General features: G+C 48.3%; 1 protein-coding gene across 1 annotated transcript in view; it reads left to right on the forward strand.

Moving 5' to 3' along the window:
• DNAH9 (dynein axonemal heavy chain 9) overlaps nucleotides 1-27,366 on the forward strand; it is a 196,515-nt gene that overhangs the window by 3,546 nt on the left and 165,603 nt on the right. Inside the window, exons 3-18 of the mRNA XM_035342655.1 lie at nucleotides 1,516-1,674; nucleotides 3,054-3,184; nucleotides 5,353-5,564; nucleotides 5,759-5,992; nucleotides 8,193-8,360; nucleotides 10,695-10,811; nucleotides 12,168-12,318; nucleotides 13,330-13,444; nucleotides 15,287-15,355; nucleotides 16,619-16,745; nucleotides 19,194-19,449; nucleotides 20,497-20,738; nucleotides 22,409-22,544; nucleotides 23,814-24,010; nucleotides 24,092-24,516; nucleotides 26,529-26,751. Coding sequence (XP_035198546.1) covers nucleotides 1,516-1,674; nucleotides 3,054-3,184; nucleotides 5,353-5,564; nucleotides 5,759-5,992; nucleotides 8,193-8,360; nucleotides 10,695-10,811; nucleotides 12,168-12,318; nucleotides 13,330-13,444; nucleotides 15,287-15,355; nucleotides 16,619-16,745; nucleotides 19,194-19,449; nucleotides 20,497-20,738; nucleotides 22,409-22,544; nucleotides 23,814-24,010; nucleotides 24,092-24,516; nucleotides 26,529-26,751 — 2,962 coding nt within the window. The remainder of the gene's footprint in view (nucleotides 1-1,515; nucleotides 1,675-3,053; nucleotides 3,185-5,352; nucleotides 5,565-5,758; nucleotides 5,993-8,192; nucleotides 8,361-10,694; nucleotides 10,812-12,167; nucleotides 12,319-13,329; nucleotides 13,445-15,286; nucleotides 15,356-16,618; nucleotides 16,746-19,193; nucleotides 19,450-20,496; nucleotides 20,739-22,408; nucleotides 22,545-23,813; nucleotides 24,011-24,091; nucleotides 24,517-26,528; nucleotides 26,752-27,366) is intronic.

The raw sequence follows: 27,366 nt of genomic DNA on the forward strand, positions 1-27,366 counted from the left end.
ATTTTGCTCTACCTGCACTCTAGTTCACGGACTTTGTCTCTGGGAACCATGCAACACTCTAGGCAGGCGGATGAAGCTCAGCAAGTGCAAAAGCAAAGGGTGCACAGCAAAGCAACAAACTGCCTGGGTCGGTGGGATAAAACAAACCATGTGGGCAGAACCTCTGCTGCTTTGCTGTTGCCACTGAACAGGAAGCCAGTGCTCTTCTGGCTAAAATTCTCTCCGGTTTCTGTCTGCCAGAGCAAATGCACTGCTAGAAGTTACGTGACTCACTTGTTCATGATTCATGCTGCCTGCTTGGTCAGAACTATTCTGCCTCCCTTGAAAACTAGATTTATTATGCTAAGGTACGTGAAAAAACATCTACAACTTCCTGCAAGTTTCTAAACTGTTCATGGTCCCATACAGAGATATGGAAACTGTTGCACGTATCCTCTTGTAGAAGTAGGGTGGTTTTGCAGACACCCACGGCATTTCCTTGTGTTTCTCTTCAAGATGTAGATGAGCCAATTGGATAATTTCATTTGTCTCTGTTCATGGTTAAACCTCCCTGGTAGCTGTAGTGATTCTGAAGTTCACTTCCAGTCCTTGAGGGACAGTCCCCAGGAAAAGCACCCCAGCATTTCTGGCTGGTCAGGACAGGGGAGGCTGGGCCCTGTGTGCAGCTGGTCTTTGTCTTGCAGTATCTCTTGCAGCTGTGGAATCACCACCCTCTGCTAGCTGATATGTCAGGCAGGGTGCTCACATTGCAGCTGGGGGGAACTTCCATCCTGGCCCCCTGAGCAGCCAGCTTGGTGTTCAAAGCCAGAGGTGGAAGGGCTTTGAACATTGCAGTGCTGTAAGCCTGGCCCAGGGCAAGGTAACAAAGCCTGGACGGCAGGCAGAGGTAGATCCCTCAGCACATTGTGTCATCGCCATGCCTGGGCTACATGTTTGCACCCTGTGGAGCCTCAAGAGTGGTGTTAGTGCAGTGGGATTGATCACTCAGGACAGGACGCGGGGCAGGTGGGATTGCAGGAGCCATTACTGCTTCCAAGGCAGTGAGGGGACCTGTCCGCAGTGTGCTAGCCCGTCTAGAGTGAGAGAGTTCGTGGCGGTGCCGGAGAGTGGGTTGAGCAAGAAGAGCAGGGAGAGAGCATCTTGCTGGGGGGATGGCTCTGCAGGTTGGGCCCGGAGCCCGAATGGAGCTGATGCTTCAGACACTGTCTGTGCTGAGAGGTGGTGGCTGGCTCTTCGCTTCCACCATTTTATGAAACCACGTTCATCAAAATGTGTTGCTGCCCACATTGCTGTGGTTGCTGTTGAGCTTTGTTCATTTTCTCTAGAATGTAATTCCTGTACTAAAGCAATGGCAAAATTTTACATTTTGTGATGGTTTTGTGGTTTTGAAATGTGAAGCTAGACCATAATCTGTAAAATCCAGCTGCCCACGTGGTCATTTGAAGCAGATAAAGCTGAGTAATAAATACGAACAAGTGAAAAGCAAGGTTAACTGGGTGGTCTGTTATTTTGCAGCCTGGAGCTGATAGATAAATCCCTTGTGCATGCCACTGAGTCAGCTATCATAGACTGGAGCTACCAGATCCAGAGAGCACTGAAGAAAGAGTCCTCAGAGCCTCTCCTGCAAGGCAGCAACCCCAGCCCGAAGGTGGAGCTGGAGTTCTGGAAGCACAGGTAGCCTGGGCAGCCTGGCTGGAGCGTGGTGGGCTCTGGTGCTGCCTGCGGGTGGAAGGAGGGCGTGCTGGTGGCAGACAGAGCTGCTCTGTCAGTTGGAAAGAGCAGGCTGCTTCGGGTTAATGTAAAGACTTCAGCCAAGGCAAATTGCTCCTGCACATAAAATAATCGCAATCTGCAAAGTGTCTCAGAGGCCGTGGGGCAGCTGGCTGTATTTTAACGTAGCCCTAGCCCCCGCTCCCTCACATCTTGAGGGAACAGTTTTATAAGTGCTCTTAACATCACAGTTCACTAGGAACCAGCTGCAGCAGTAAGAGCTGACGGACACCTCCATGGATCTATCTTCTTTTTTTCTGCCTAAGAAACTTATTTTTGAGGCCTAGAAGATATTTTACTTCCTAAGAAACAGAAATCTGGTTCTGTGCCTCAGAAGAGCTCGTTGCTGTGCCCTGTGGTGTAGTGGCAGACCAATGCAGCTACTACTGCTAATGTGCGTGGTGAAGACTAATGCAGCCTCCTCAGAAGTGATCCTTTATTTTTAAAGAATCTGCTGATTTTAACAGGCCCTGTCAATGTTTTTTCTTTCTTTTTTTTTTTTTTTTTTTTTTTTTCCCTTTTACCGTGGAGCTGTTTTCTGAGCTCAGCCCCTCCTGGCGTTAATATGCTAGTCCTTTCGGCCAGTCTGGGAGCATGTTTGTTATCCACAGGCATGCAGTAGGTCTGGGGCTAAAGGAGCAGCTGGTGCTCGCAGATGAGAGGGGGTTTGGGACGTTGCTGTCTCTCCATGGCCGCAAGGAGACCTTGGCCCCTGCAGCAAAGTCTACAGAACTTTTTAGTGCCACAGCAGTGTGGATGAGTTTCAATCCCACAGCTGAGCTGTGCTTGGCAGGGGTGAGGTGTGAGCACCCATCTGTGGTTGCAGCCTTTGCTGATGGTAGAGACCTCTGTCAGAAGGGCTGACTTGACATCTTTGTGAAGGGCCTTCTGGAAATGGTGCGGCTTAGCTGGCTGTTGTTCTCCCGTCAAAGTGGGCTTTAGATGCTCAGGAGACATGGCAGGGAATTCCCTCCTGCCCTTGAAAACCTCTGTGACATGTCAGCATGGGCTGACTTAGGGCAAAGCCCAGCCCACAGGAGAGCTCTCACTAATGCCTGCAGAAATAACTGGTGGCTTCTCTCAGCAGTAGCGGAGCTGCCGGCATGGTGAGCCTCAGTGCCAGCCATCTGTCCCGCAGGGCTTGCCCGTGCCTCCTTCATAAGCTTCTTACTGTTTTCATAAAGCATTGAGACTCAGGCTGGAGGGGATCCAGAATTAGGGCCAGGGAAATGGATGGTTTGTGTGGATGCTGACCCAGTACGGACATGTCTTGGGTGTCGTAGGTGCGATGACCTGGAGTGCATTTACAACCAGCTGACGACAAGGAAGGTCAGGAACATGATGGAGGTGCTAGAGAGAATTGAGAGCAGCTACTTCCCAGCCTTCAAGTGTATGCTCATGGATGTTGAAGCAGGTGAGGTACTGGGGCAGCTTCAGCCTATCTGTATGAGATGTGCTGACTTCTAGCCTTTGTTTATATCCTGGTTTAACTGGTTTCAAGCTCAATGTGTTTGGAATGGTGCTGGCCACTAGGAGGTCACTGTGACCATGGGGACTGCAATCACATTGCTAGCCCTGTTGCTGTTTTGTGGCCTAAAACTGGTTTGCTTGTGCTTGTTCTGATGCTTTTTTTTTTTTTTTTTTTTTTTTTTTTTCTTCCATACTGGGACAAGGTTGATTGATGATCTGAGCTAGATTTTCCCAAAGGTCAGGGTGAGCAGATCTGGGAATTCAGTCTGTCGTGATAAAGCATTCACAGTAATGCAGCAGGACTAGCCTCAACTGATCTGAAAAGCATGAGACCTGATTTCACCAGGTCTTGTGGTATCAGTCTGCAGGGGAGGTGTCGGGGGTGAGCATGGCCTCCCACCCTGACCCTGCAGGCTGTGCTGTGCAGGATTGCACAACTCTGCTTATTCTACCCCGAGAAGCCTGGTGCATGGCTCAAGGCACCCCAGTGACATTTGGTGGGATTGAGCTGTGTCCAAAACCTCTATAACCATGATGCAGTGAATGCCTGAGCCATCAGTTCTGTGCCCTGTCTGAAAATTACTTAAATTCCCCTGCAAAGCTGTGCAGAGGATCTCTATGCAGTGAGCTGTCTGCCCATGTCTCCATCCAGAATGTCCTCCCAGAGCACAAGGTCTGGCCAGCCCGCAGCTCTCCTTGCCACCTTTTCAGATGGTTGCAAGGGAGTGGGGTGGGTGGCCTGTAGGTGGTGGTGTGCACCAGCAGATCCATCTTCTCTATTTTGCCATTCTGGCACTATTCAGTGAGGCAGGAGAGCTTTGAGCAAAATAATGAAATAATTGCATTTTTCTAGTATAGGGAATTATTTTTTTGGTTGTTGTTGTTAATAAGAAGCCTTGTAAGGAAGGAAGCATATTTTTCCCTGTTAATCAAGCAGACTTCTGCCTTTAACATGAAGTTACATGAAAGTAGCACAATCTGTGTTCCAGTGTGCTTTGCTTAGGGGAGTTAAGTTCATCCAAAGGAAATACTACAAATTCCCCTCCGCAGTGAGAAGCCACGTCATCCTGCTGCTCCATGCCCTGTAGCTCTCCATGAATGACCCTCTGCATTCACCTTCATCCCAGCTGTTCAGGCTTTGCTAGCTGTGTTCATGCTGGCAGATAACGCTGTTCTTCACTTCTCCACATGGAAACGTTCAATCTATTAAGGACGTTTGTCACAGTATACCTTGTACAAGTTATTTGGGCTAGAGAAGCACCCCGTGTACCAAGAATTCATTGTTAGTTAATTCTTTAAGAGTCTAATCAAAATACAACAAATATTAGGTTTTAGTACAGCTACAGCAATACTAACTGGATAATTTGGGCTGTAAGTGTGAATTCCCATTTCAACACAGTTCAGATTTGTTTGCATCAGCTTTTTTTGTTTCTGTCCCTTTCCCTGGTGCTGTGCTCTCCCTGCTGATGTGGTGGTATGGCTGATGTCTGTGTCCCTGCATCCGTGCTGGGAGGGTGGTATTGCTAGTTGGGGTTTCTTCATCTTGGATTTTGGGTTTCTCTGAGGAACCTGCTTTGGCAGGGGGGTTGGACCCGATGATCTTTCGAGGTCCCTTCTAACCCCTACATTTCTGTGATTCTGTTCTGTGATTCTGTTTATCTTTATGTGCATTCAGGTACTTCTGTCACTTCTTGTTTGTCTATGGATTTATTTATGTAATTATCACCTGGTTTTATTCACGTGTTTGCTCTGTAGGATAATTCTTTAGGGTAAAGTCACACAGATGTACAAATCAATTAATGTCTGAAAGCTTTAGCTTAACTTGCTGTTGGACAGCTTTGTTTTACAGTGCTGGGTTGGCTTCTCCCCGTGGTTCTCTTGCTTCAAGTGGCCTGGCCCCAGATGGGTGCTGCGGACCTGGCTTTGTTGCCTTGTCCCTTGCTGTGCTGTCAGTTTGTCTCCTTTCCTGATTATTGCCTCAGATGTGCTCAAGAAATATTTCAATGCATGGGTATCTGAGTATGTGTTGTGCTTGCTGGGATGGTTTGCTTTCTGGCCCATAACCTGACAAACCACATCTGTGCGGGCTTCACCAGTTCTGCTTCTTCACAGCTTTGACTGAAGCCCGGGACATTTACCTGCACCTGATGCCCTTCAGACACCATTTGGAGGCCATAGAGAGGGCTGAATTCAGCAAGGTGAAGCCTCTCCTGCTCCCCCTGCTCCACGTGGTGTGTTTGGCCTGGGTCACCTCCCAGCACTACAGTGTACCTGAGCGGGTGGTAGTGCTGCTACAGGAAATCTGCAATCTTCTCATCCAGCAGGTCTGTGGCCATCACAGTGCTGTTTCCAGAGGGCAGTTTTAAAAATAATGTCTCCTCTCTCTTTCTCTCCCCAACCCATCTGTGGCAAAATGATATTTTTAAGCCATGTTTAACTTGAAACGTGTTCAGCTCAAGAAGTGACTGTTTGATGAGATGGCAGAAGTGATCTCTTGGGTGTGATTTTGATGTTCCAGGCCCTGGTGTACCTGTCTCCAGAAGACCTTCTAAAAGGGGAGATGGAAGAGAGCCTGGGCAAGGTGCAAATGGTGCTCAGCATCCTGAATGCATTCAAAGGGGCATTTGAGGACAGAAGGGAAAAACTTCACACGTATTATGAACCAGGCCAAGAAGTGAAGGAGTGGGACTTCCACGACACGATGGTGTTTGCAAGGCTGGACAGTTTTCTGAAGAGACTGGGGATGGTGGAGGTGAGAATCTGGTCCTGAAAGATATTTCAGGCCTTCAGAAGAGCTCTGTAGCCATGAATTCAGTTGTTAACATCTTCACTGGGTGCCAGGGGATGAGGCTACTCACTGCTCATAGGTCTCCTGTTGCGGTAAGTCTGGGACCTTGATTTACCTTGCCCTGCTCAGTGAGCTACCCAGCTGTGTCCTTCTGTTTGTGTTGGTAGGTGTGTTTGTTCTTCTGGAGAACCCCATTGGACTCCTTGCCAATGGGGGGAGAACCCTGTTGGACTTCCCTTGCCCGTTGGGGCAAGGGAATGGAGATTACTGAGGGCTGTGGATCAAGCAGTGCCGTCTCTGGGCCCTGTCCCCCTGTGGCTGTCAGACACCCCAGAGCAGGGTCCTGCCTGGCTGGGAGAGGCCATGCGTGCCCATCAGGGCTGGGCACCGCTTGGCTGTGCCATATGGGCCTGGGGAGGAGCAGGGACACAGTGCTCTCCAGGTCATCCCTTCAGACCCCGATGGTCTGTCAGCCTGGGGTGCTGCAGCTCCCGTTTACCTATGTAAAGGCAGATCTGGGCTGCTCTTCTGCTTCTCTTGTTCTCTGTAGTGGAACAGAGGGTTTTACTGGCCGAAGTAAGCTGTATATTTTTATGCATTATTGAATTAACTGTGTTGAAAATCACCATGACTGATGACTGTTTTAAAAATATTCATAACAGTGGTTTCCAGTAAGGTTGGCTGTACAGTAAACCAAATTATGCTTGCCAGTGTAGAGATGAATATAAATAGGCATAGGAGTAACTGCAGGTCATCATGAGAACAATAGGAGTGACGCTAATTATGCTCTGTAACTCTGCAAAGGCTCCGGGGCACTGACTGCTCATTGCTTGGTTACTATGAAAATGGCTACAGAAGGAAGTCATTACGGAGTGTTTGAGCTGCATGTGCACTGCCGTGGTGGCAGAGAGTGGGGCGTGATGTCCCACATCTCCAGGGAAAGTGAAAGGCTGCAGCGTGTGCAGTCAGGTGGAGGATCTGGAGGGGGCTGAGATGTGAGCTGTAAAATGATAATTAAAAGCATTACACACACTAACCTTCTGAGGAATGAGGAAGACTTCTGACTCTGTCTCTGTTTCCTCCCCTCTTATTTTCAAGCAACCAATAAGATGAAGTGAAGGGCAGCTATTATATCTGTTACTTTTGCCTTACAAAGTGTTTGTTAAAGTGGATGTTCGTCTACATAGCACACATGCATTTATTTTCAAAATTTTGTAAAGGCTACAGTTATGGGTGCACAGGTAGCCCATGAACATGTGCAGAGAGAAGGGCTCTTTCCCCCACTTTATTTTGCTGTTTTGCACTGCTCATGTGCTGTAAGCCTGCCGCCTGGCTGGGGTGGCTCTGTGCTAGCACCCTACCCTCAGCAGTGCAGGAGGGCTCAGCAATTGGTTCAGCAAGCAGTCGTTCCCGTGTCTGGAAGCCATTCCCGATAAGCCTAGCCCTGGTGGGAGCTGTAAGCACATGGCATCTCCCCGCTCCTGTCTGGAGGGTGGCACCGAAGCCTGGTGGTGCCTTGGCATAGCATGGGAGGCTGCAGACCATGGGCTGTGTCCCATTTGGCAGCCCCATCCACTGGCTGAATGCCGCCTGTTTGGGGTGCTGAGCTCTGTGTTAAGGGCTGTCACTGGAGCTCCGGATGGCTGCAGGTCCATCCCTGTGCTTGAGATCAGCACATTCCTGCTGGTCCTCTGAGGCTGCAGACCACCAACCAGCCCTTGCTTCCCCCCACCAGGAGTCCTGCTGGAAGAGGTGGACTCCGGTGGCAGTGCTGCTGCCATGGCTGGGTCCTGAGAGGTGGCCCCGGGGGGTCAGGCCCAGTCAGGCTGCAGGGGATGGGAAGGAAAAGACCCGCCTACCCACCTCAGTAGAGATGGGCCTCATGTTGTTTTGAACGTGTCCCCTGAATACCCTTAAAAGCAATTTCACAGTTGGCACAGTATTTCCAGTGGCAGCTGCAGGTCCCACCAGAATGGGATGTGCTGTGCGCAGCTGGTGGTGCCCATGGTGAGCAGGATCCAGCTACCCCCTTCCTGCTTGTGCTGCTCAGTGGTGTGCCTGGGGAGGTCCCACAGCACGGCAGCAAGCACAGCTCCCTGTTGTGACAACTGTTCTCATTGTTTTTGTCATCATCTTAACCTGTGTGTGTCCGCTGGCTTTGAAGGATCTCCTGACAAATGCCTTGGACCTGATGAAGCTGGAAAAGATCGAGTTCAGCGGGATTAAAGGGAAAGCCCTGAGTCAGCAGGTCCTGGATGTGTATGAGGAATTTCAGGAGGTATACAAGGTGTTTGCAGAGCGAACCTATGACTGTCTCGACCTGACCAACACGGTAGGTGGGACTGGCCTGCGGGAACACCAATACCATATATGTGTTTCCAGAGCAGTGATGAAGCCCTGATGCATGTGCAGTCCTGCTGTCTTCTTCCCACCTTTTTGTTTCTTTTGTTATGATCTGATCTGTCACTGCAGAGAAAACTGTCGCTGGAAGGCACTGTCCTTTTCTGCAGAGATATGGGAGCTCTTGCAGGTTCATAGAATCATAGAATATCCGGAGTTGGAAGGGACCCACAAGGATCATCAAGTCCAACTCCTGGCACCACACAGGTCTACCCAAAATTTTAGACCATGTGACTAAGAGCGCAATCCAAATGCTTCTTAAACTCTGACAGGCTTGGTGCAGTGACTACTTCACTGGGGAGCCTGTTCCAGTGCCCAACAACCCTCTAGGTGAAGAACCTTTTCCTGATATCCCGCCTGAACCTCCCCTGCCTTAGCTTGACCCCATTCCCCCTGGTCCTATCACTGGTCTCTAAAGATAATAGATTGGTGCCTGCCCTTCCACTCCTCCTTGTGAGGAAGCTGTAGGCCGTGGTGAGGTCTCCCCTCAGCCTCCTCTTTTCCAGGCTGAACAGGCCAAGTGACCTCAGCCGCTCCTCATATGTCTTCCCCTCTAGGCCCTTCACCAACTTCATAGCCCTCCTCTGGACATTCTCCAACAGTTTCATGTCCCTTTTGTACTGTGGTGCCCAGAACTGCACACAGGACTCAAGGCGAGGCCGCACCAGCACAGAGGTGGTTCAGGACTGTATCTTGCCAGTTCAGGACCGTAGGCCATCCCAGTTGGGAAGCCTGGATTTTCATGCCTTTTGCACAAACTTTTCCTGTAGGTTGTGCTTGCTGGGGTGAACTGTACCAACATCCACACTCTTTTTCTTTCCAGCTCTCAGTGCCTAGCTTGCCTGATGAAGGCCAGCTCAGGTAACCTCTGGGGATCTGTTTTGTTCTTGTCTAGTTGCACACATGACATCTGGTGCTCTCAGCATTCAAGAACCCCATATTTAAATATCAATAGTGCTTTAATTAAAGGAATATTCCCAGTCCTCAAAGTCATGGCTCACTGGCCATGCAGATCCCAGATGCTCACACTAGCACATGTCGTAAAAGCAGGGCACAGCAAGTGAGCTGCTGTCCCCCTTATGGTCCTACTCTTGGCCCTGACACCAAGCAGCGTAGCCTGGGTAGGCTATGAAGGATGGATAGGAATGGCATTACTGAAGGAGTCTGTGTCCTGTGATCTCAGAGGATCTCCGATTTCTGCTGCTGCTTGTCCCATTTGCCCTGGGATCAGTTTTCTAAATCTAGCTGGCAGGACAGGGTTAGGGCTATACATGAAGCCAGAGGAGGGAGTGCTAAAACAAATGGCCCTAGGGCAGCTTGGTGGTGAGGAGCTCCCGTCCCACACTGCTCATGGGGCAGCCCTTCACAGCAGGTGTCCAAATGGAAGATAATCCTGGAGCAAAATTCAGCAGGCTTCTGACTTGCTCAGGTTTGTACTGGGATGAAGTGTGAGTGTGCAGGTAGCAGGATGCAAAGCCTTGCACCCACAGTGATAGGGGCCTGTCTGGCGCAGTGATGGGCAGCTTGCACTTCGCTCCCTGTAGTTCCCAGTAACATCTCTGCAGTGGGAGGCACAACCCTTGTGCTGGCTGGCTGGGTCTTGCTGGGAAGCTGCTTGCTCCACATCGCTCCTCTTTCAGGATGGAGGGCATGGAAGAAGTGGTGACAATGGCTCTGCAGGGGCTGGCTTGATATTGGTGACCCCTTGGCCTTCTGTGTCATGCTCATTCTTTCAGTGCCTGAGTTTTCTACCTTCTGTTACCTCTTTTTCCAGCTAAAACATGGTATCTGCTCTTGCTGAAGCTCAGTGATGATAATAGTAAAAGCTGTTGCCTTGCACTTTGTCTTTACAGTTAAGAGAGATATGGCCTAATTTTTAGCCGCTTTGTCCAAATTAGAAATACTGAAGTCTCGTAGTTTGTCAACCCCAGTCTTTGAGTTGGTCTTTTTTCCTGTAGGAAAAACAAACAAACAAGATTTTGCTCTTCAGCTTCAAAGGATTTATTACAATCAGGGCAAGGAAATTAGTGCCAGAAGATGATGGAAGTTACAGAAGCAGAACTGTTGACGTTGGAAGGACCTTTGGAGACCACTTAGTCCAACACCCCGCTCAAAGCAGGGTCAGATAGAGCAAGGTTGCGTCCGGTTGGGTTTAGTATCTCCAAGATTGAATATCCCCAAGGGTGGAAACTCCACAGCATCTCTGGGTACCTTCATGGTGTCATTTCACAACCATTTCATGGCTTGCTGTTTTGCCTTCCTACAGAATTTTGAGCAAGATGCCTTTGATTTCCAGCAAAAAGTAGAAGACATCGACCGGCGGCTGGCAACTATTTTCATCCAGGCTTTTGATGATGCTTCGGACTTGGATCATGCCTTTAAGGTTTTTATGTCACATCCATTTTGTAGAACGGAAATCAGGGAACCTAGAGGTAGGTTGTGCGAGAAGAGGGCAGGTGGTGCTGTGCCTACAGGTACACGGGGCTGGTGTTTGCTGACAGTGGGACAATGAGGCTTGTAGCTTTGGGGCTTGTCTCAGTGACACTCAGGCTTACAGGTACCTCACAAACTGTTAAACCAGAGAGCTGCCAGCAGTGTTTGCTGAAAGCTTTGGGAGTATTTGTGCTCTTCCCATAAAGACAGACAAAATGGAGCTTTGTTCAGTGATTAAGAAATTGTTCAAATCATGCTTTCAGTTGCCAGTTTTATTTTTTTGTCCATGAGTTGGAGGAATTACGCTTTTTCTAGGATTTCCTGGTAAAAAATGCTGCTATGAATTGGGTATTACTGTTGATATAATAGAATCATAGAATGGTTTGGGTTGAAAGGGCCCTTAAAGATCATCTAGTTCCAACCCCCCTGCCATGGTAAGGGACACCTCCCACCAGACCAGGTTGCGCCAAGCCCCATCCAGCCTGGCCTTGAACACCTCCGGAGATGGGGCATCCACAGCTTCTCTGGGCAGACTGGGCCAGGGTCTCACTGCCCTCATCAAGAAGAATTTCTTCCTAATATGTAATCAAAAGCTGCCCTCTTTTAGTTTAAAGGCATTACTCCTTGGTCTATCACCACACCCCCTGACACAGAGTCCCTCCCCAGCTTTCCTGCAGCCTCCTTTAGGCACTGGAAGGGCACTGTGGGGTCTTCCTGGAGCTTTCTTTTCTCCAGGCTGAACAACCCCAACTCCCTCAGCCTCTCAACACAGAAGAGGTGCTTCAGCCCTCTGAGCATCCTCTGGCCTCACTCTAATAGGTCCATTTCCTTCTTATACTGCGGGCCCCAGAGGTGAACGCAGTAGTACACAACTATATTTCAGTTCTGGAAGCTCAGGTTTTCTAGAAATGAGGCTATTTTATTTACCAATGAATCAATCTTGCAGAAAAACTAAATGGGTATTTTCTGAAAAACCTTAACATAAGTGTTTGTTGAAACAATTGTAGAAAATGATAGTATTTATCCTCGGGTTATTTTTGAAAAAATAGCAAATTTTGAAGTGTTTGAAGAATGACAATTGGGATATGGTTCACCTGCAGAGAAAATGTGAGCTCTGTAATAAAGGGAGAGCTGTCTGGAAAGAATAAAGAAAAGAGAGAATAGGCAAAGAAAAGAAATTCCCCTTTCCATGTGCCCCTTGTTGCACATTAGTGAAGCACTTGGGTTAGTGAGGAAGTCCCAGTGGATTTCTCTGCAGAAATCAGGGTTGTGATTGTTTTCCCCCTGCTTTCTTTTCCTTTCACAGTTGCTGTACATGTATGGGAGCCTTTTGGAGCGGCCAGTAATCGCTGCGGATACTGCTGACAAATACTCTGTCCTCATCAGCATGTTCAACAGTGCTTTGAATGATGCTAGTTTGATCTACTCCAGGCACATCCAGGCAGAGCTGGAGCTCGGTGAGTAAATTTGATTATATAGAGAATTGGATTTAGATGAATTTTTGGGGGAAAATAATTTGTATTTTCTAGGGAAACCAGAAAACCACTGCAAAATTTTTCAGCTGCTACGTCTCCTGGTGGAGATGGAAATGCCTGGGAAATCTCTGTTCTTAGTATTAAAGCAAATAATCTGTTGGGGGGCAGGAATATCTGTTGGTATGTGTATACATGGTATGTAGCTCAGAGTGAAGATACCTACTGTGTTTTTCCCCTAGCAAGGGTGTGACGAGAGTTTTCTCTCCACATTTCTGTGCTGCCTCTAACACTCCGTGGGGCTTGCAAACCCACTCATGCTCCACAATGTGAATTTACAGTGTTTCCCTTGTAATACTGCAAATGCAAAGAATGCAAGTTGGGAGTTCATAACCAAGGGTTTAATCAACCTTCTCCAGGTTACTATTTCCCATGTGTGCTGTAACAGGAGTGAATGGGTAGGGTCCTATTAGATTATGCATGGATTTTTGAGTAACAAACCATTCACTCAACTCAGAAAGCTTGTACAGGAAGCAGACAAGGTCCAGAAGAGGCAACATTGGTGGAATTAGTACAAGTTAACAAAAGGAAGGGGGAGATTAATGGAGGGAAGGGCCCATCATTTGCTATGAATTTAAGGGGTGTTAAGTGGATGTGAGACAAGATAGTCAGAACTAGCTCCTGGTCAGAAATCCCTAAATCAGTGGTTGTGGGGAACAGGTAATGCATCCCAAGGAAAGGATGCCTCTGTATCAGCTCAATTTCTAATGTTTACTGGGCTTCTCGATTGGAGACATTCTCAGGTCCTTATTCAAGGTCCAGAGGCACTAGGAGTCCTCTCCTGGTCGCAGACTTGAATCAGTGGATCAGATGCTTGGATTTAAGGGAGCAAGCTGGGAAATCAGCACAGTTTTACACAGATGAGTTGCTTTTCATTCATATTTGAGGTTACAAATGCAGTGTTTAATCCAATACCATTTCAATCTGCCCCCCCAGGATCCCCTCCTGTGCACAAGAACATGCCGGTGGTAGCTGGAGCGCTGGGCTGGGCTCGGGAGCTGAGAGCACGAATCCAAGCGCAGTTTGGTCACTTCGGGCACATCACACATCCGTGCGTGTCTGTTCCAGATAAGTTTTTTATGATCATCTTGATATCTTTTCTCTAATCAAACTGATTTTCTTTCTGTGTTGGATGTTATTCAATGGTTATAGCTGAAATATTTCTTGGTCAAAGAGGAGTGAAGTGATAGTACTTGCGCTTTTCAACTTCCCTACAATCTTTTTTTAAGGAATTCATTAACTGGATTTGTTTGGAAGTGGTTAAGAGGCACAGTGGGATACTACATGGGTTTTTCAGCTTTCAGGCATAGTTCTAGGTTGCGATTGAAAGATGTATTGGAAACTTTTCCACAGCAACCCCACTCCATGTGTGTTCCAGCACCTCCTTGGGAACAATCCAGTCCTGGGCTTCCATCTCTGATTCTGGGATTGCCCAAGCTGTGAAGCGCCTTTGCTTGGGTGCTCGACTGGTGCTGGGCTGGACTCTTTAGTGCTGGGATATTTTTCACCCAAATGTTTGTCATTGTGGGTGGTCTTGGAGGAATGTGACCCCATGCTTGCAGCTGCCAGCTACCACACCTGATGACACCACCTGTGGACTTCAACATTGATGAGCCAGCATATAAAAGTGCCATAAGCAAAACAGTGTTGGACCTAGGGAAACTGGAGACACCCCAGGGAGTGTCCCTTGTGGCTCACTGCAATACCTTTACTTGTACTATATCTGTACTATATGTGATTCTGAGAAAATGGATCCACTTTTTTTTATGTGCTTGACCTAAATAAGCCATGTCCATTAATGTCCAATATTTGCAGCCTTCTCTCCCTGTATATTGCCATTATGTATCTTTAGGTGCACTGTTATTCTGCAACAATACAATCTATGCAATGAGACAGGCCCTTGGACCATCCCCAACACAGAGCCCAGCTTATCACATCCTGTTTGAATCTGAATAGCAAATTTCACAAACCATGAAGAAGGACCCAGACCTGCATTTTTCATTGATTTTCTTCCCTCTGTTTAGAGCAGTTAATAACATGCCTGCAGCAGGAGCGACATGATTCTGTTTCCTGCAATGCAACTTGAAAAGGGATAAGGATTAAAAAGGAAGAAAGATGATGTTTTTGCTGGGGCTTGATCGGTGCTTGTCCAGTGGTGACCTCTTGAGCAATCCCTGTACTTTCAGCTGAACTTGCAGTAGACACAAAGTGTCCTTTGAGCTCACTGGGAGTTTGCTAGGCTTTAAGTGAATCCAGTTTGTGTCAAAATATCCTCCAAAATCAGCAACTGTTTTCAGGAAATGTTGGAAATTGTGGGTGAACCTGTAGAAAAATTCTTAAAAGAATTACTTTGGCTGGTTGCCTCCCTGGGTTTGGAAGCATCTGTACAGCCCAGGCAGTGTGGCTGGTGTTCTGCCTCCTGCGCTGTGGGATGTCTTTGCTCTTCCTTGCTCCTGTGTTTTATGGGACACAAATCTGGCACTGCAAAGATCTGCATTCAGCAGGACCCACATGCTGCTTCCTTTTGAGCCTCCTTAAACTCAGAAAGTGCTGGTTGGTAAACAGGGGTCGCCATACTCTGTGTAAGCCCAGTATGTGAAGCCGGGAGCATTGGATATGGCCAGTGTTCCTCCAGTAGTGTTGATCTCTTCTTCCTCCCCGTATGTGGTTCCCATTTTGCAGATTGCCATACAAACACAGGAGTGAGGCTGCCCAAGCCTGAGTGCACTCTTTGTGCAGCAAATTGATTTTTGGTGATATGGTGGGGTGAAATGCAATGTCAGTAACAGTCTGTCCTACAAACTGGAGGCTGATCTTGGGAAGGGGGTGGTCTTACAGAGCTAAACACATTTCCATGAGCAAAGTAATGCTGAGCTTTTCTGTTGTGCGGTAGCTGCCTGGACTCTGCTGAAGGAAGAAGGGTGATAGAAAAGTGTGAAGAAATGCTCCAGCTGCTTGACAGGTAAGGGGTGGTGCAGGCCAGGCTGTAGCTGCATGAAACAATGTTTCCTAACCCACCTCCCAGCATGTCTGCCAGCCCAAGGCTTGGGATGTCCCTTTCTAAGTCAGAGGGGGTCTTCTGATGAGACAGGAGGCGGAATCCTTTTGCTATATGCCACAGTCTTTCTGTGATGTCTTGCAACGTGAAGCTTTCTTGGGAGGAATGGGTTCCATGCAGCCTAGCATTGGTCCAAGCTTCTGCTGGGTGTAGAAGCTGCTGTGGTAGAAACCTGGAGTCGACTGGAAGTCCGAGCTGCTTGTGCCCTTTCCCAGCATGTATCCACAGGGGCCGTAATGTGTATTTTCCACAACTTGAAGTAGATTTATTGTCCCTCACTCAGTATCTTTAAGTTTAACATTGAATCTGAACCGATCACTTTGAGCTTTCCCTTGGGACGAAGCCACCTCCCCAGCAAGGACACATCTCTGCAGGGCCTGCTGTCTGTCAGCAGGGAAGGAAGCTGAGACACCTGACCCCTGGGGAACACCAGGCAGGTGGAAGCAGCCCTGTTCCTAATGATCAAAATAAGAAAAAAAAAAAAAGCTGATAGTTGTGGTGCAGCCTTTCAGAAGGGGGCAGACCAATGGGAGGATCCTGGGTGACTTCAGCAGAAGTGCTTTCTGGGTGACATTTCCCAGAGCGCTCAGATGACAACGTGATTTGGAAGGGACTTTGTTGTTTGGGTGGTTGGTACTGTACAAGTCATGCAAGGTAACAGGACCCAGTTTCAGTCCCCAGAAGTGTCACTGAGTTCTCAAAGTGCTGCCTTTCCATGAGGCTGATGGTCTCATTCTCTAAGAGAAGAGAGAGCAACTGCATCCACCCCCCAGGCTTTGTATGGTTTTAGGCACTTGTCCTGCGTAGACACTTGGGAAATGTCCAGTAGTTGTTCATCTGTTATGCAAAATACCTATCATCAGGCCAAGTGCTTTGCAAGTCTATCTCCAAATCTGCTAAAAGTGGTACTTGAGTGTTCATCCTCCTGACTTGACTCTGTCACTGGTTTTGGGGTGTTTGTCTTTGGAGTCACGTTAATCGTGGAAATGGTGTGGATGGGTTTTCCCATCCTGCATGTTCTTCAGCCCTCAGAAGTGGACTTTCGTTTGATTACACACACATCCTGTAGGCTCAATAGCTACATGGCGTGTTTTTTTTTTTTTTTTTTTTTTTTTTTTTTTTTTTTTTTTTTTTTTTGTTTGTTTGTTTGTTTTTTTCTCCCTACAGGTATCAGGAAAAGCTGTATGTAGACTGGTCCCAGACAGTCTCTGAAAAATCACAGTACAACCTCACTCAACCACTCATCCGACGAGATCCAGAAACCAAACTGATCACAGTCAATTTTGATCCCCAGGTAAAAACTGCTGCCAGCACCATTCCTGCCTGTCTGTGGGCATGTCTCCCTGCTGTGAGTTTTTTTTCTCAGTGTACCCCATCATGTAAGTGAGATCTGATGGGATTGGTATCAGATCTGTTCTGCTGACATTTGTGGAGCCCCTTCTGTGATGAGTAACATGACTTTACCTCTTTGTGGGCTCTATCTCCTGATAAATTATCAGGATTGAGAGTTAAAGTTAAACAGCAAATTCTAGAGACAACCAGTCACAGAAAATCCCAGAGTACCCAATATTTAACTGGTGTTAGCATCTTCAGATGAGACTTGCTACTGGTTTGGAGACTGTGGGCGCATCATCTACAGAGGTGGGTTCATGTTATGTGTATGTGAACTCTGGGCTTCCTGGAAGGGTGTAAAATACCCCATGAATGATTTATTTTGTTACTGCGGTATCGTGCCTGCTGGTTTTCCTTTATTGCAGTGCATGAGGCTTAGAACAGATTTAAGATCTTTTCTCTGTCCCCTAGAGTTTCTCAAAACCCTGTCTCAAGCACAGGTACGATGGACCTTTTCCAGGGCAGATGTCAGCAGTGGACTGAGAGCCTCTGGGGCATGGTGGGAGCCAGGATCTGTGAAATGCAAAAATGCCATTTAATGGAGAGAGGCTGAATCTCAGGGGCCAGGGACATGTTAGCATCAAAAACTTCCCAGTTTCCTGGGATATGCTGCAGTTAAAATGTTTAGGTTTTACAGCTCATTCAAGCTTGGCCCTTAGCCAAACGATTTGTCTTTTTCCTTAGAAGCTCCATGCTAAGGTGGGAGCCAAATGGCCTCAGGGGATATTTTCCACCCTGGTGAGAGGATTTGGAGCTTGTGATGTGCTTGAGTATGCCTGCTCTCAGCTCTTGTGGCAGTCTTTGAGTGTTTCTGCACTGCTCTTCGCAGCTTTTCACACTGAGTCCAGTGCCCCAGATGTCTGTTTAGCTGCCCCTTCATCCCCCTCAGAATAGATGTGAGCTCCTCATTTTTCCTAGAAAGATGTATTTTCAACCCTTCAACATGGAAGAGTCTTCCAGAACTTGCCTTCAATGGAGGAAGGAGAGCGAGGAGAAGACAACTCCAGCCCTGTGGTGGGGATGTCCCAGACCTTCCAGTACAAAGAAGAAAGCAGGAGAACTTGGATGCATCTCTCTTGCCATCTTGTTCCCTCAGCCCCCTGTGTTGCCCTTTCCTCCCACTCCATTCTCGTTCAGCCCCCTTTCCAGAGTGCCCTCTGCACCCTTCTTCATCCCTGCTTTCCTTCTTCTTCTCATTGTGTTTGTTGTCACTTTGGTATTGAAGATGCTCTAAGCACATCATGTATTCCCTTCCCAGGAAGTGTGCTTGCCATGTGTCTTGGCCAGTTCTGCTGGGTGTCAGATTTTGGCTAATGTAAGGTGGTGCTGGTGAGATTTCAGGAGCCCCTTCCTGCCCCTGGGGTCACCCAGGGCAGTGACTCCTGGCTGTTCAGTCCATGGATTTATGGCTTCACCTGCTTCTGTTTATATCCGCAGCTTCCCAGTTTTCCTGTCTGAAACTGGGGCAGAGATTTAGTACTAAAGGGCACTTCTAGAATGGGATCAGAGGGTGATTTCTTCCCCATGCCTTCAAAGGAAGGGATGACACAATCTGACAGCCTAAAAGGAGAGTGATTTTTAAGGAGCTTCACCCCAAGCTCAGCCAGTCAGCAGTGGTCCTCACCCTGGCTGCTGCCTGTACAACCTGCCAAGTTTTTGTCACCCTCTCAACATGTGCAGTTCCAGGCGCACTTTTACCAATAAACTGAATGAAGATTTTTAGTCTTAAAAGTGATATGTCATGCTGGAAGACCTCACTGTTCCTTTTGGTGCAAGCATACATTTATACCGGGTTTATAATTAAATAAACCCTCTTAGTGTAGCCCATCGCTACTCAGACGTGCAGTGGCACTGAGTGCTTTTGGTTGGGCAGCAGCAGCAGGCTTTGTTGGAAGGTGGACACACTGAAACAGGAGTCGCTGGGTTTGGGCCATGGTATTCGTTTATATTTTAATGCCAGTCAGCCCCAGCAAACAACAGAACCAGAGTCTGGTCCATCTTATCTTTTTCTTAGATAACTGTTTGCTAAGCTTTGCTCGCAGACAAAATATCTGTGAAAGACTATTGATGAGCATGGCTGAGAGATTCATCATGGCTTTTAGAGGCTGCATGTAGTTTACTTGCCTGGCTGTTAGCAAAGCTGTCTGTCTTTGACAGGAACGAAAACCAGAGGCAGAGATCAAAGGAAGACAGACAGTACAGACTATGAGGTGTCTGGGTGCTTTTCAGAGCATGCTGATTTGTGACCAAAACAGCATAGAAATCCTGAAAACATTCAGAAATGATTGAAGAGCATCTGCCAGTTAAACGGGGAGGATTGTCTTGTGTTCAGCTCCGTCTTGTTTTCCAGTTGGTTTCAGTGCTGAGGGAGGTGAGCTACCTGTCTGGCAGCCAGATGGGAGACATTCCACCAACAGCTGCAGCAATCTATTCCTCCAAGGAATCATACCGACAGATGGTGGCCAACTTGGAGCTGATGGTGAACAGATACAACAAGATCCTGAAGACAGTCCTGGAGGTTGAGTACCCTTTAATACAGGGGGAGCTGCAGGATATTGACCTGAGGCTGAAAGAGGCAGAGGAAACACTGAACTGGAAGATGGAGGGTGAGCTATCTGTGTGTTAGGGAACATGAATACCTACCCTTGGGTCTCATCACATTCTCCCATGTGCCCAACATCTGTCACCTGGTTCCCAGCTGCAGTTCCCAGCGTGGCAGCAGAACCAGTGCTGGGGAGATGAAGGGCAGCGCCCCACTTACCTGCTGTTTTTCCTGTCCCCTTGCTCTGCTGGTGTTGTGGGTGGGATTCTGCTCTCTTCAGGTTCAGTCTAGAGAGGGCCAAATTTGGGTCTGTAAGAGCTTGCAAGGCTGAGATCGAAACCTCTGCTCTCTGCTTGTGCTGGCCACCCTGTGCCAGCCCAGGCAGCCCACATGTGGCTGCGTGCCTGTGTACCCAAGGCACTGCTTTCTCCCAGTCGTGCAGGGAGTGGAACCAATGGTCCAGCCATTTGGCACTGGGGTTGGCTTGTCCCAGTAAGGGGCAGGGCCACCTACGTAACTTTTCCTAAAGGATGAAATACTGCAGCTGCAGGTGGGTTTTGCATGACTTTGGCACAATTTAACCAGTGTTCTTGCTTGATCAGTTTGAACTGCAAAGCAGAGCAGAGGAAGACAATTTGTTTCCTCTTGGTGAAAGCAAACTGCTCACTGGTGGAATATGTATTTCTGTCATCAGGCTTGTGGTGTGACCAAGAACAAGTGTCCTCCCTTGGGTACATGCAAAGCAGAAGTCCTTATGCTGAAGAACCTTAACCAGAGAGCTCTATTGCACAATACAGATAGAGGGGTTTTCCTGCCCTGAGTTCCCTGCATCTAAATGCAACCCTCACTGGTGCATGGGACCCTGCTGTGGGTGCAAGGTCCCTGCTCTAGTGATGGTGACAGGGTTGCACAGCCTGGTGACTGTGCTGTGGTGTATTGAGGTAGGACAGAGCTGGCAGCAGCTCGGAGCAGGGAGTTGCTACATCAGTTGAGATAGTAAGTCCTGCATTAATGATGGGTGAGAAATATATGAGACCATAGGCCAATATAGTGTATGAGAAGTTGTACCAGCAGCTCTGAAAACACAGTCAGTCGTTTCATTTCTGGCCAGGTGTCTCGGATCACATCTCCGTGGTGATGGATGCTGTCCATGACCTTGAGCAGAGGACACAGAAAGCCAGAAACAATGTTGAGGAAATCCAGACCATCGTGCAATCATGGGGGTCACCCATATTTGAGAGGAAAGATGGTAAAAAGGAGTCACTGCTGAGCCTGGAGGACTGTAAGGATCGGCTGGAGAAGCGCTACAGCCTGGTCCGGGAGTCAGGGCTAAGGATTCATTCACTGCTGAAGGTGAGGGGAGGGGGTGATCCCCAGGGGTTTGTTGTCTCGTTACAGTCTCTGTGTCTCTCTCTGCTCTGTTGAAATTGTCCAGACCTATTTCAACTTAAAATTATCTCTCAACTCCTTTGCAAATTTTACCCAGTGTTAATTAACAATAGTATTGATGAGTGAGCTGGTGTGGCTGGATGGTGTGGTAGTGCTGACTGGGCACTGCTGGAGACCCAGTTCAGGGCAGGAACAAGAGCAGATACAACCAGTGAACGAGCCCTAGCTCGTGTAGAGCCACTAGAGGGGAGTCATGCATCAGGCTTTGTGATCCCAGTCAGAGGACACATCTCCCTCCAAAATATATACCTGAAAATACAAAGGCAGCTGGCTGCAGCTGACCTTTCAGTTTCAGAATTGTTGTCCCACTGAGGGAACAGGAGGTGATGCTGACAATCCAGGGAAAAGCTAAGTGACGGGAGAAAAGCTGCTATCCAAAACCGTGGTGTTTTCCAGTGACACTGCCATTGCTGAGTTTTCCTTGGAGTGCAGGAGAAACCCCAAAGCTCTGCTTCTCACCTGCCTGGCGTGATGTGCTTTGCAAGTTGGGCACAGCACCTTGGCTGGGAGAACCTCTCCTGAGGGCCACCATCTGGCCTTGGACTCTGGAGAAAGCTGGCTGACCCTCCCTGGGACACCAAGCCCTTGCTGCTCACTGTGCCTTGCTGTCTGCAGTCAGTCCTGGGCCTCTCACCCCCTTATCTGTGCAGTCAGCTTGAGCAAGGATTTGTTCTGCTGCGACTGCTGTAACAGGCTCAGCCCCCTCCACCTATTGCCCAAAAGATGAGGACACCTCCTGTGGGGGGGGCAAGAAGGGCATGGGCTTGTGGTCATGGCAGGAGGGCAGGCATCATCGCGTGATGGCACCACCAGTACTGTTTGCAGGGGCAGCAGAAGCAGCAGTGAGGACATGGCAGGGCAGGGGACCTGATCACAGCAGAACCTGGGAGGCTGCTGAGATGGGTAGGGAAGTAGGTACACAGCCTGGCCAGCCCCGTGGGGATGGGTCTCTGCTGTGACCCAGAAAACCCCATGTTTCCTGGCTCAACTGGAGGAAGGGAGCACACTGGGCTGAGGAGGGAGGTTGTTGGCAAACCCTTTGTCTTCTGCTCCCAACCTTTCCCTGTTGTTGAGGTTTCTTTAAAAACCCTTGCTTGAACTTAAAAGCTCTGTGGTCTTCTCGAGATGCCTGTTCGTAGGGCAGAGATGTAAACAGTCTGCTGTGAAGGCCTGGTTCACTCAAGGTAACACAGAGATGCCCAGAGCTGGATTTTCATGCACTGAAATGAGCCTTTGAGACCATTGAGCACTCTCTGCCTCAGGTGTGCAAAGCAGCCATGACCTCTGGGACTTCAAAGGAGAAAAATATGTTGCAGAGCTGCTAAGCCTCTTCTGCACTGAGTTTGTTTTTACCTTCAGCTATTTTAATTTGTTTCAGGTTACAAAGCAGTCTGTGGCAGAAGTAAGTAGTCATCTGTCTAGTTGGATGTTAGTAGTAACATCTATCTGGTTTCCAGTCCCTCCATGAGGCCAGTACCCACATGCTTACTGGCACTTGTCCTTAGCTGTGAGCAGCTCTCTTGTAGGACAGACTTAGCCCTACTGTGTTTGAAGGTGTCTTCTTCTTCTTCCAGGAAAATCAGAGCCTCTTAACTGCAGACCCAGCATCTGATGTCTGGAAGGCCTATATTGATTATGTGGATGAGATAGTCCTGGACGGATTCTTTACTGCCATTGAGTGCTCACTCAAGTACCTCCTGGAAAACACAGGTAACTGATGGTCCCTCTCCTCTGGTCGTGGTGCTTTGGTCTTGCCTAAGGGAGGTTTCCCTCTTCTCTTTGCAATGGGAGCAATGCAGTCTGTGGCTGGGGTCAGTGGGTTGTGCTGGAAGGGAAGGGAAGTGATGGCTTTTCTCTGCCTCTGTTGGGGACTGCAGCATTTTGAATCCCTTGTGCACAGTACAGGTGGGATGCACTGAATGGAACTGGAGGAAGAAGCATTGCAGAAGTCAGGTCTCTATTACTTGTTTCTGTTCTGCGCTCTCCCTTGTGTCTAGGAGTTGCTCTTTTCTTCCTGAGTTTTTACTATGCCTCTTGTACTGTCAATGGCAAGCACTAGGGCAGCCTCCAGGCAGGGTGGGTCTCCTGGTCACAGGGGGGTGGGATGGAGAGGACAATGCACCATTTGCAGGGATTGGACAGACAAAATTGAGGAGTCATCCCAAGTCTGTACTACAGCTTGGACATCACCCATCTCCTGCCTTCCCATGCACAAAGCATCAGGGTTTTACCATCTTGTATTTGTGAACAGTCTTATGAGTCAGTTCTGCTAATGAAAGGCATGGAAGAAAAACTCGGTCTTCCAGCATCAGTCCAGTGAAGAGATGAGGTGGGCTCAGGAGTCACGTGTATCAGATCTCCTGCCTAAGGCCACTGAGGAGGTATGCTAACTCTGCTGTGAGCAGCTTGTGTTTGGCTAAAGCACATCCCAGAAATGCTTCCCTCTTGGATGTGAAGACACACTGAGTGGGAGAATTGAATCAAGTTCATCACCAACATGCACATAATTTCACGTTTGAATTTGGCTTCAGTTTCCTGTTGCTGTGTTTTTTTCATGTCTTTTTCCAATAAACTAAAGTGCCTCTTGGGTTTCTGATGTTTTTCTCCTCTGCAAGTACTTATGCACTGTAATTGTTCAGCTCTCAAACTCCCTTTTGATTAGCTAAAGAGCCTGGTCTCTTTAAGGCTTCACTCCACAACATTTTTTTCCAGTTCATAAATCATTTTTGTCTCATCTGTTCTCCAGTCTGATCTCCTGTAGGTACTAGAACATCAGCTAGTTTGCCAGCATCTCCTCCAGGCTGTTTGCAGGCATAATGTCACAGGACCCAGTGAGCAGGTGTCTGCGATCACATCTGCCTGTGTCCTTATGGGGCACAATGTGTGCTTTGTGGTGGATGTTAGTGGTGGCTCAAGATCATTTTTCTTCACTTGAAAAAGATGCTGATGTCTCCTGATGTCTCTGATCTTCCTTACCAGATCCCAAGGCAGGGCTTGCTCCTGTGTTTGAGGTGCAGCTGGATTTAGTGATCCCAGATGTGATTTTTCGTCCCTCTCTGGACCCTGGCACAAATGATGGCTTCTATGACATGGTGGAAGGTCTTCTCAATGACATCTACCGGATCTCATCGCTGGTGCCCAGGCTGGCCAAGCACAGTGGCTTCCCCCACTACCAGGTCTGGTGGCTGTGGAGCCCCCTCGTGCCTTGTGACAGCACGGAGGCACTGCTGTCACTGAGCTCTCCTGTTTTCTCCTAGGCTGACATGGAGGACATGGCTGATCTGGCTGACATGCGCCATGACCTGATGGGACGCGTGCAAGCCGTGGTGGCAGCCTGCTGCGATTACCGCAATGCCTTCGACCACTACTCTTACCTCTATGGTGATGACAGAAAGGAGTTCTTCCGCCAGTTCCTTCTCTACGGACACATCCTCACTGCTGTAGAAATTGAGGCTCATGCAGAGGATGGGGTCCCTGAGACACCTCCCACGCTTCAGCAGTTCAAAGAGCAGATTGACTCCTATGAGAAGATTTATGAGGAGGTGAATCGCATTGAACCTATCAGCATATTCCAGAGCTGGTTAAAAGTCGATGCTCGACCTATCAAGGCATCCTTGCTGAATGTAATAAAAAGGTGGAGTTTGGTATTCAAGCAGCATCTCATTGACCACGTCACACACAGGTAAAAGCCGTTCCTGCCTCCCCTCCCCAGGACCTGCGCTGATTGAATGGGGTGTCCGTTGTCTTGACTGGGCTTTGTAATTTCACACTGATAACAAATACAGGAGCAAGGGTAGGGGGCCCATTCTGCATACAAACTCCATCACATCTCCTGCAACTTCTGTCCCCTGGTCTCTGCTGTGAACTGAGTGGGTAAAAGTGAAAGAGTTATGTGGACTTCATACCATTAACATCCCACAAGCGGACTCTCCTGGGACGTACTGTGTGGTTTTAGGTAGTATGTCTGTTTATCCATTTCTTCTGATCCAACCTATCTAATCTAGTAGTCATGGGGAGATAGTTTGAAAGTCACAAAAAGGGGGAGTTTTGGAAGCAAGTTTTAAAGTAATGGGTTCCCTGCTCTGAATAGCTGCTCTGTTACCAGCTTTGTGCCAGATGATGCATCAGGTGATATATTTGAGTAGTTGCAACTGAAGGATACCGTAGGTCTTAGATTTCTTACAAAGAAGTATTTACAGACTTGTGCAGTAGTAAAGATCGTTGCATTTGGTGGATGGTATGACCTCTTCTGTTGTGGTGGTTTCATACTGAATTATAGCTAAACACCACTCTCTCCCTCCTCAGAGGAAGAGGGAGGAAAAAGTACAATGGAAAAGGGCTCAGGGATTGAAATAAGGACAGGGAGTTTGCTCACCAATTACAGTCATGGGCAAAACAGACTCAATGTAGGCAGATTAATGAAGTTTATTACCTAATTACTAACAAGCTAGAGTAGCGTGAAAATACAAGCAAACTATGAACACCTTTCCCCCATCCACCTTCTTCTACATCCTCCCCTGGGCAGCGCAGATGAACGGGGAATGGAGGCTGCGGTCACTCCATGGCACTTTGTCTGTGCTACTCCTTCATCCTCTCTCTGCCCCTGCTCCCTGTGGGGTCCCTCCCTCGGGATGCCGTCCTTCCTGAACTGAGCCTGCAGGGGCTTCCCACAGGCAACAGCACTTCAAGAACTGCTCCCACATGGCTCTGTACCATGGGGTCCATCCATCCCCCAGGAGCAAACTGCTCCAGCACGGGTCCCCCATGGGCTCCCCCCAGCCCCCTGCTCCTGCGTGGGCTCCTCTCCACGGGCTGCAGCTCCGGCCCGGGGCCTGCTCCTGTGGGGGCTCTCCATGGGCCGCAGCCTCCTCCAGGCCACATCCACCTGCTCCACCGGGGGCTCCTCCACGGGCTGCAGCGTGGAGATCTGCTCCATGTGGGACCCATGGGCTGCGGGGGGACAGCCTGCTCTACCAGGGGCCTCTCCACAGGCCTCAGGGGAACTTGTGCTGCGTGTCTGGAACATCTCCTGCCTTCCTGCTGCACTGCCTTTGGGGGCTGCAAAGCTTGTTCTCACATTGCTCACTCCTCACTCTCCCAGCTGCTGTTGTGCAGCAGTTGTTTTTTTTTTTTTTTTCCCCTTTCTTCAGCCTGCTTTCCCAGAGGCCCAACCAACGTTGCTCATGGCTCAGCTCTGGCCAGTGGCAGGTCCCTTTGGAGCCGGCTGGAGCTGGCTCTGATCTGACATGGGGCAGCTGCTGGGCTCTGCTGACAGAGTCCCCCCTGCAGTCTCCCTGCTATCAAACCCTTGCCATGTAAGCCCAGTACAAATGTTCTTTTCAGGACCATGATTCCGATAGGTAATTTCTATGCAAAGAGCATTTATATAACTTTAAAAATAAGCAATTAGAAGTTCTTGCTAAGAATCCTTGACTCAGCAGTTCAGTCTTTATTAGGTGAAGAATTTAAGGATACATATTCACCCAGCAATATCCACAGAATTTAAGCAGGCACTTATAAATGTTTAAGAGAACAGAAGAGTGGCTGTGCTAGGAAAGACCAATGATCCAGGAGCCCATCATGCCTCTGCTGACTATGCCCATTAGTGGATGAGATTAAGAACCGGGTGAAACTGGTACGGAAACTTTCCCGAACTCCCCTTCATTGTGTGTTTTCCTGCTTTATATTACATAGCTTGAATGATCTTGAAGAGTTCATAAAAATTGCCGATAAAGGGTTGAGCAAAAAGGTTGACAAAGGAGATTATGATGGCTTGGTGGAGATTATGGGTCATCTCATGGCTGTTAAAGAAAGGCACAGTGTCACTGATGCCATGTTTGAGCCCCTGAAGCAAACCATCGAACTGCTGAAGACTTACGAGCAACAGCTGCCAGAGGAAGTCTATAAGCAACTAGAGGTGGGTAAAAACTTGTGGTGGACACGCAAATTTGCCAAGGAGCAGATGTCAAAGACCTTGTGAGTCTAAGAGGAATATTGCAGGAATATTTAAGACCCCACTCCCAGTCATTAGATGGCCTCAGTGGATAGTGTTTTGCTATTGTGGGGTGTGCCTTAATAGCTCTACATTTTGGAGTTATATTGAGATTTTCTTTTAAAGCAGAGATTAAGCCTTTTGTTATGTATGAAAAACATAGAATTGCCTGCTCCAACTCCCAGCGATTACTTTTGAAAAAATTAATGCATTTTCAAATACATCTGTTAATTAGGTTGAATTATAATTATTTTTAAATAAGCCAGTTCTTGGCAACTGTGGAGATGGGGAGGATAATGTTGGCAGAGGAGTTGTGTTCTCAGAGGACTTCAGTCCTGCGCTGGATCTGCAGAACCAAATCTTCTTGACTCAGAGGACAGAACCAGGAACAGGTTCTGGAAGTATTTTGACGCATTTCCAGATCTGGCTCTGATGAATCAGTTTTCTTTTGGGAATTCCTTTTGCGTCAGTGAAGGGGACCATGAGATGGGGGACGAGTGCTGGGAAACACCCAAGACAATGTTACAGTGGAGAAGTGCA

The sequence above is a fragment of the Oxyura jamaicensis genome, chromosome 18, assembly GCF_011077185.1.
Source record: "Oxyura jamaicensis isolate SHBP4307 breed ruddy duck chromosome 18, BPBGC_Ojam_1.0, whole genome shotgun sequence".
NCBI lineage: Eukaryota > Metazoa > Chordata > Aves > Anseriformes > Anatidae > Oxyura > Oxyura jamaicensis.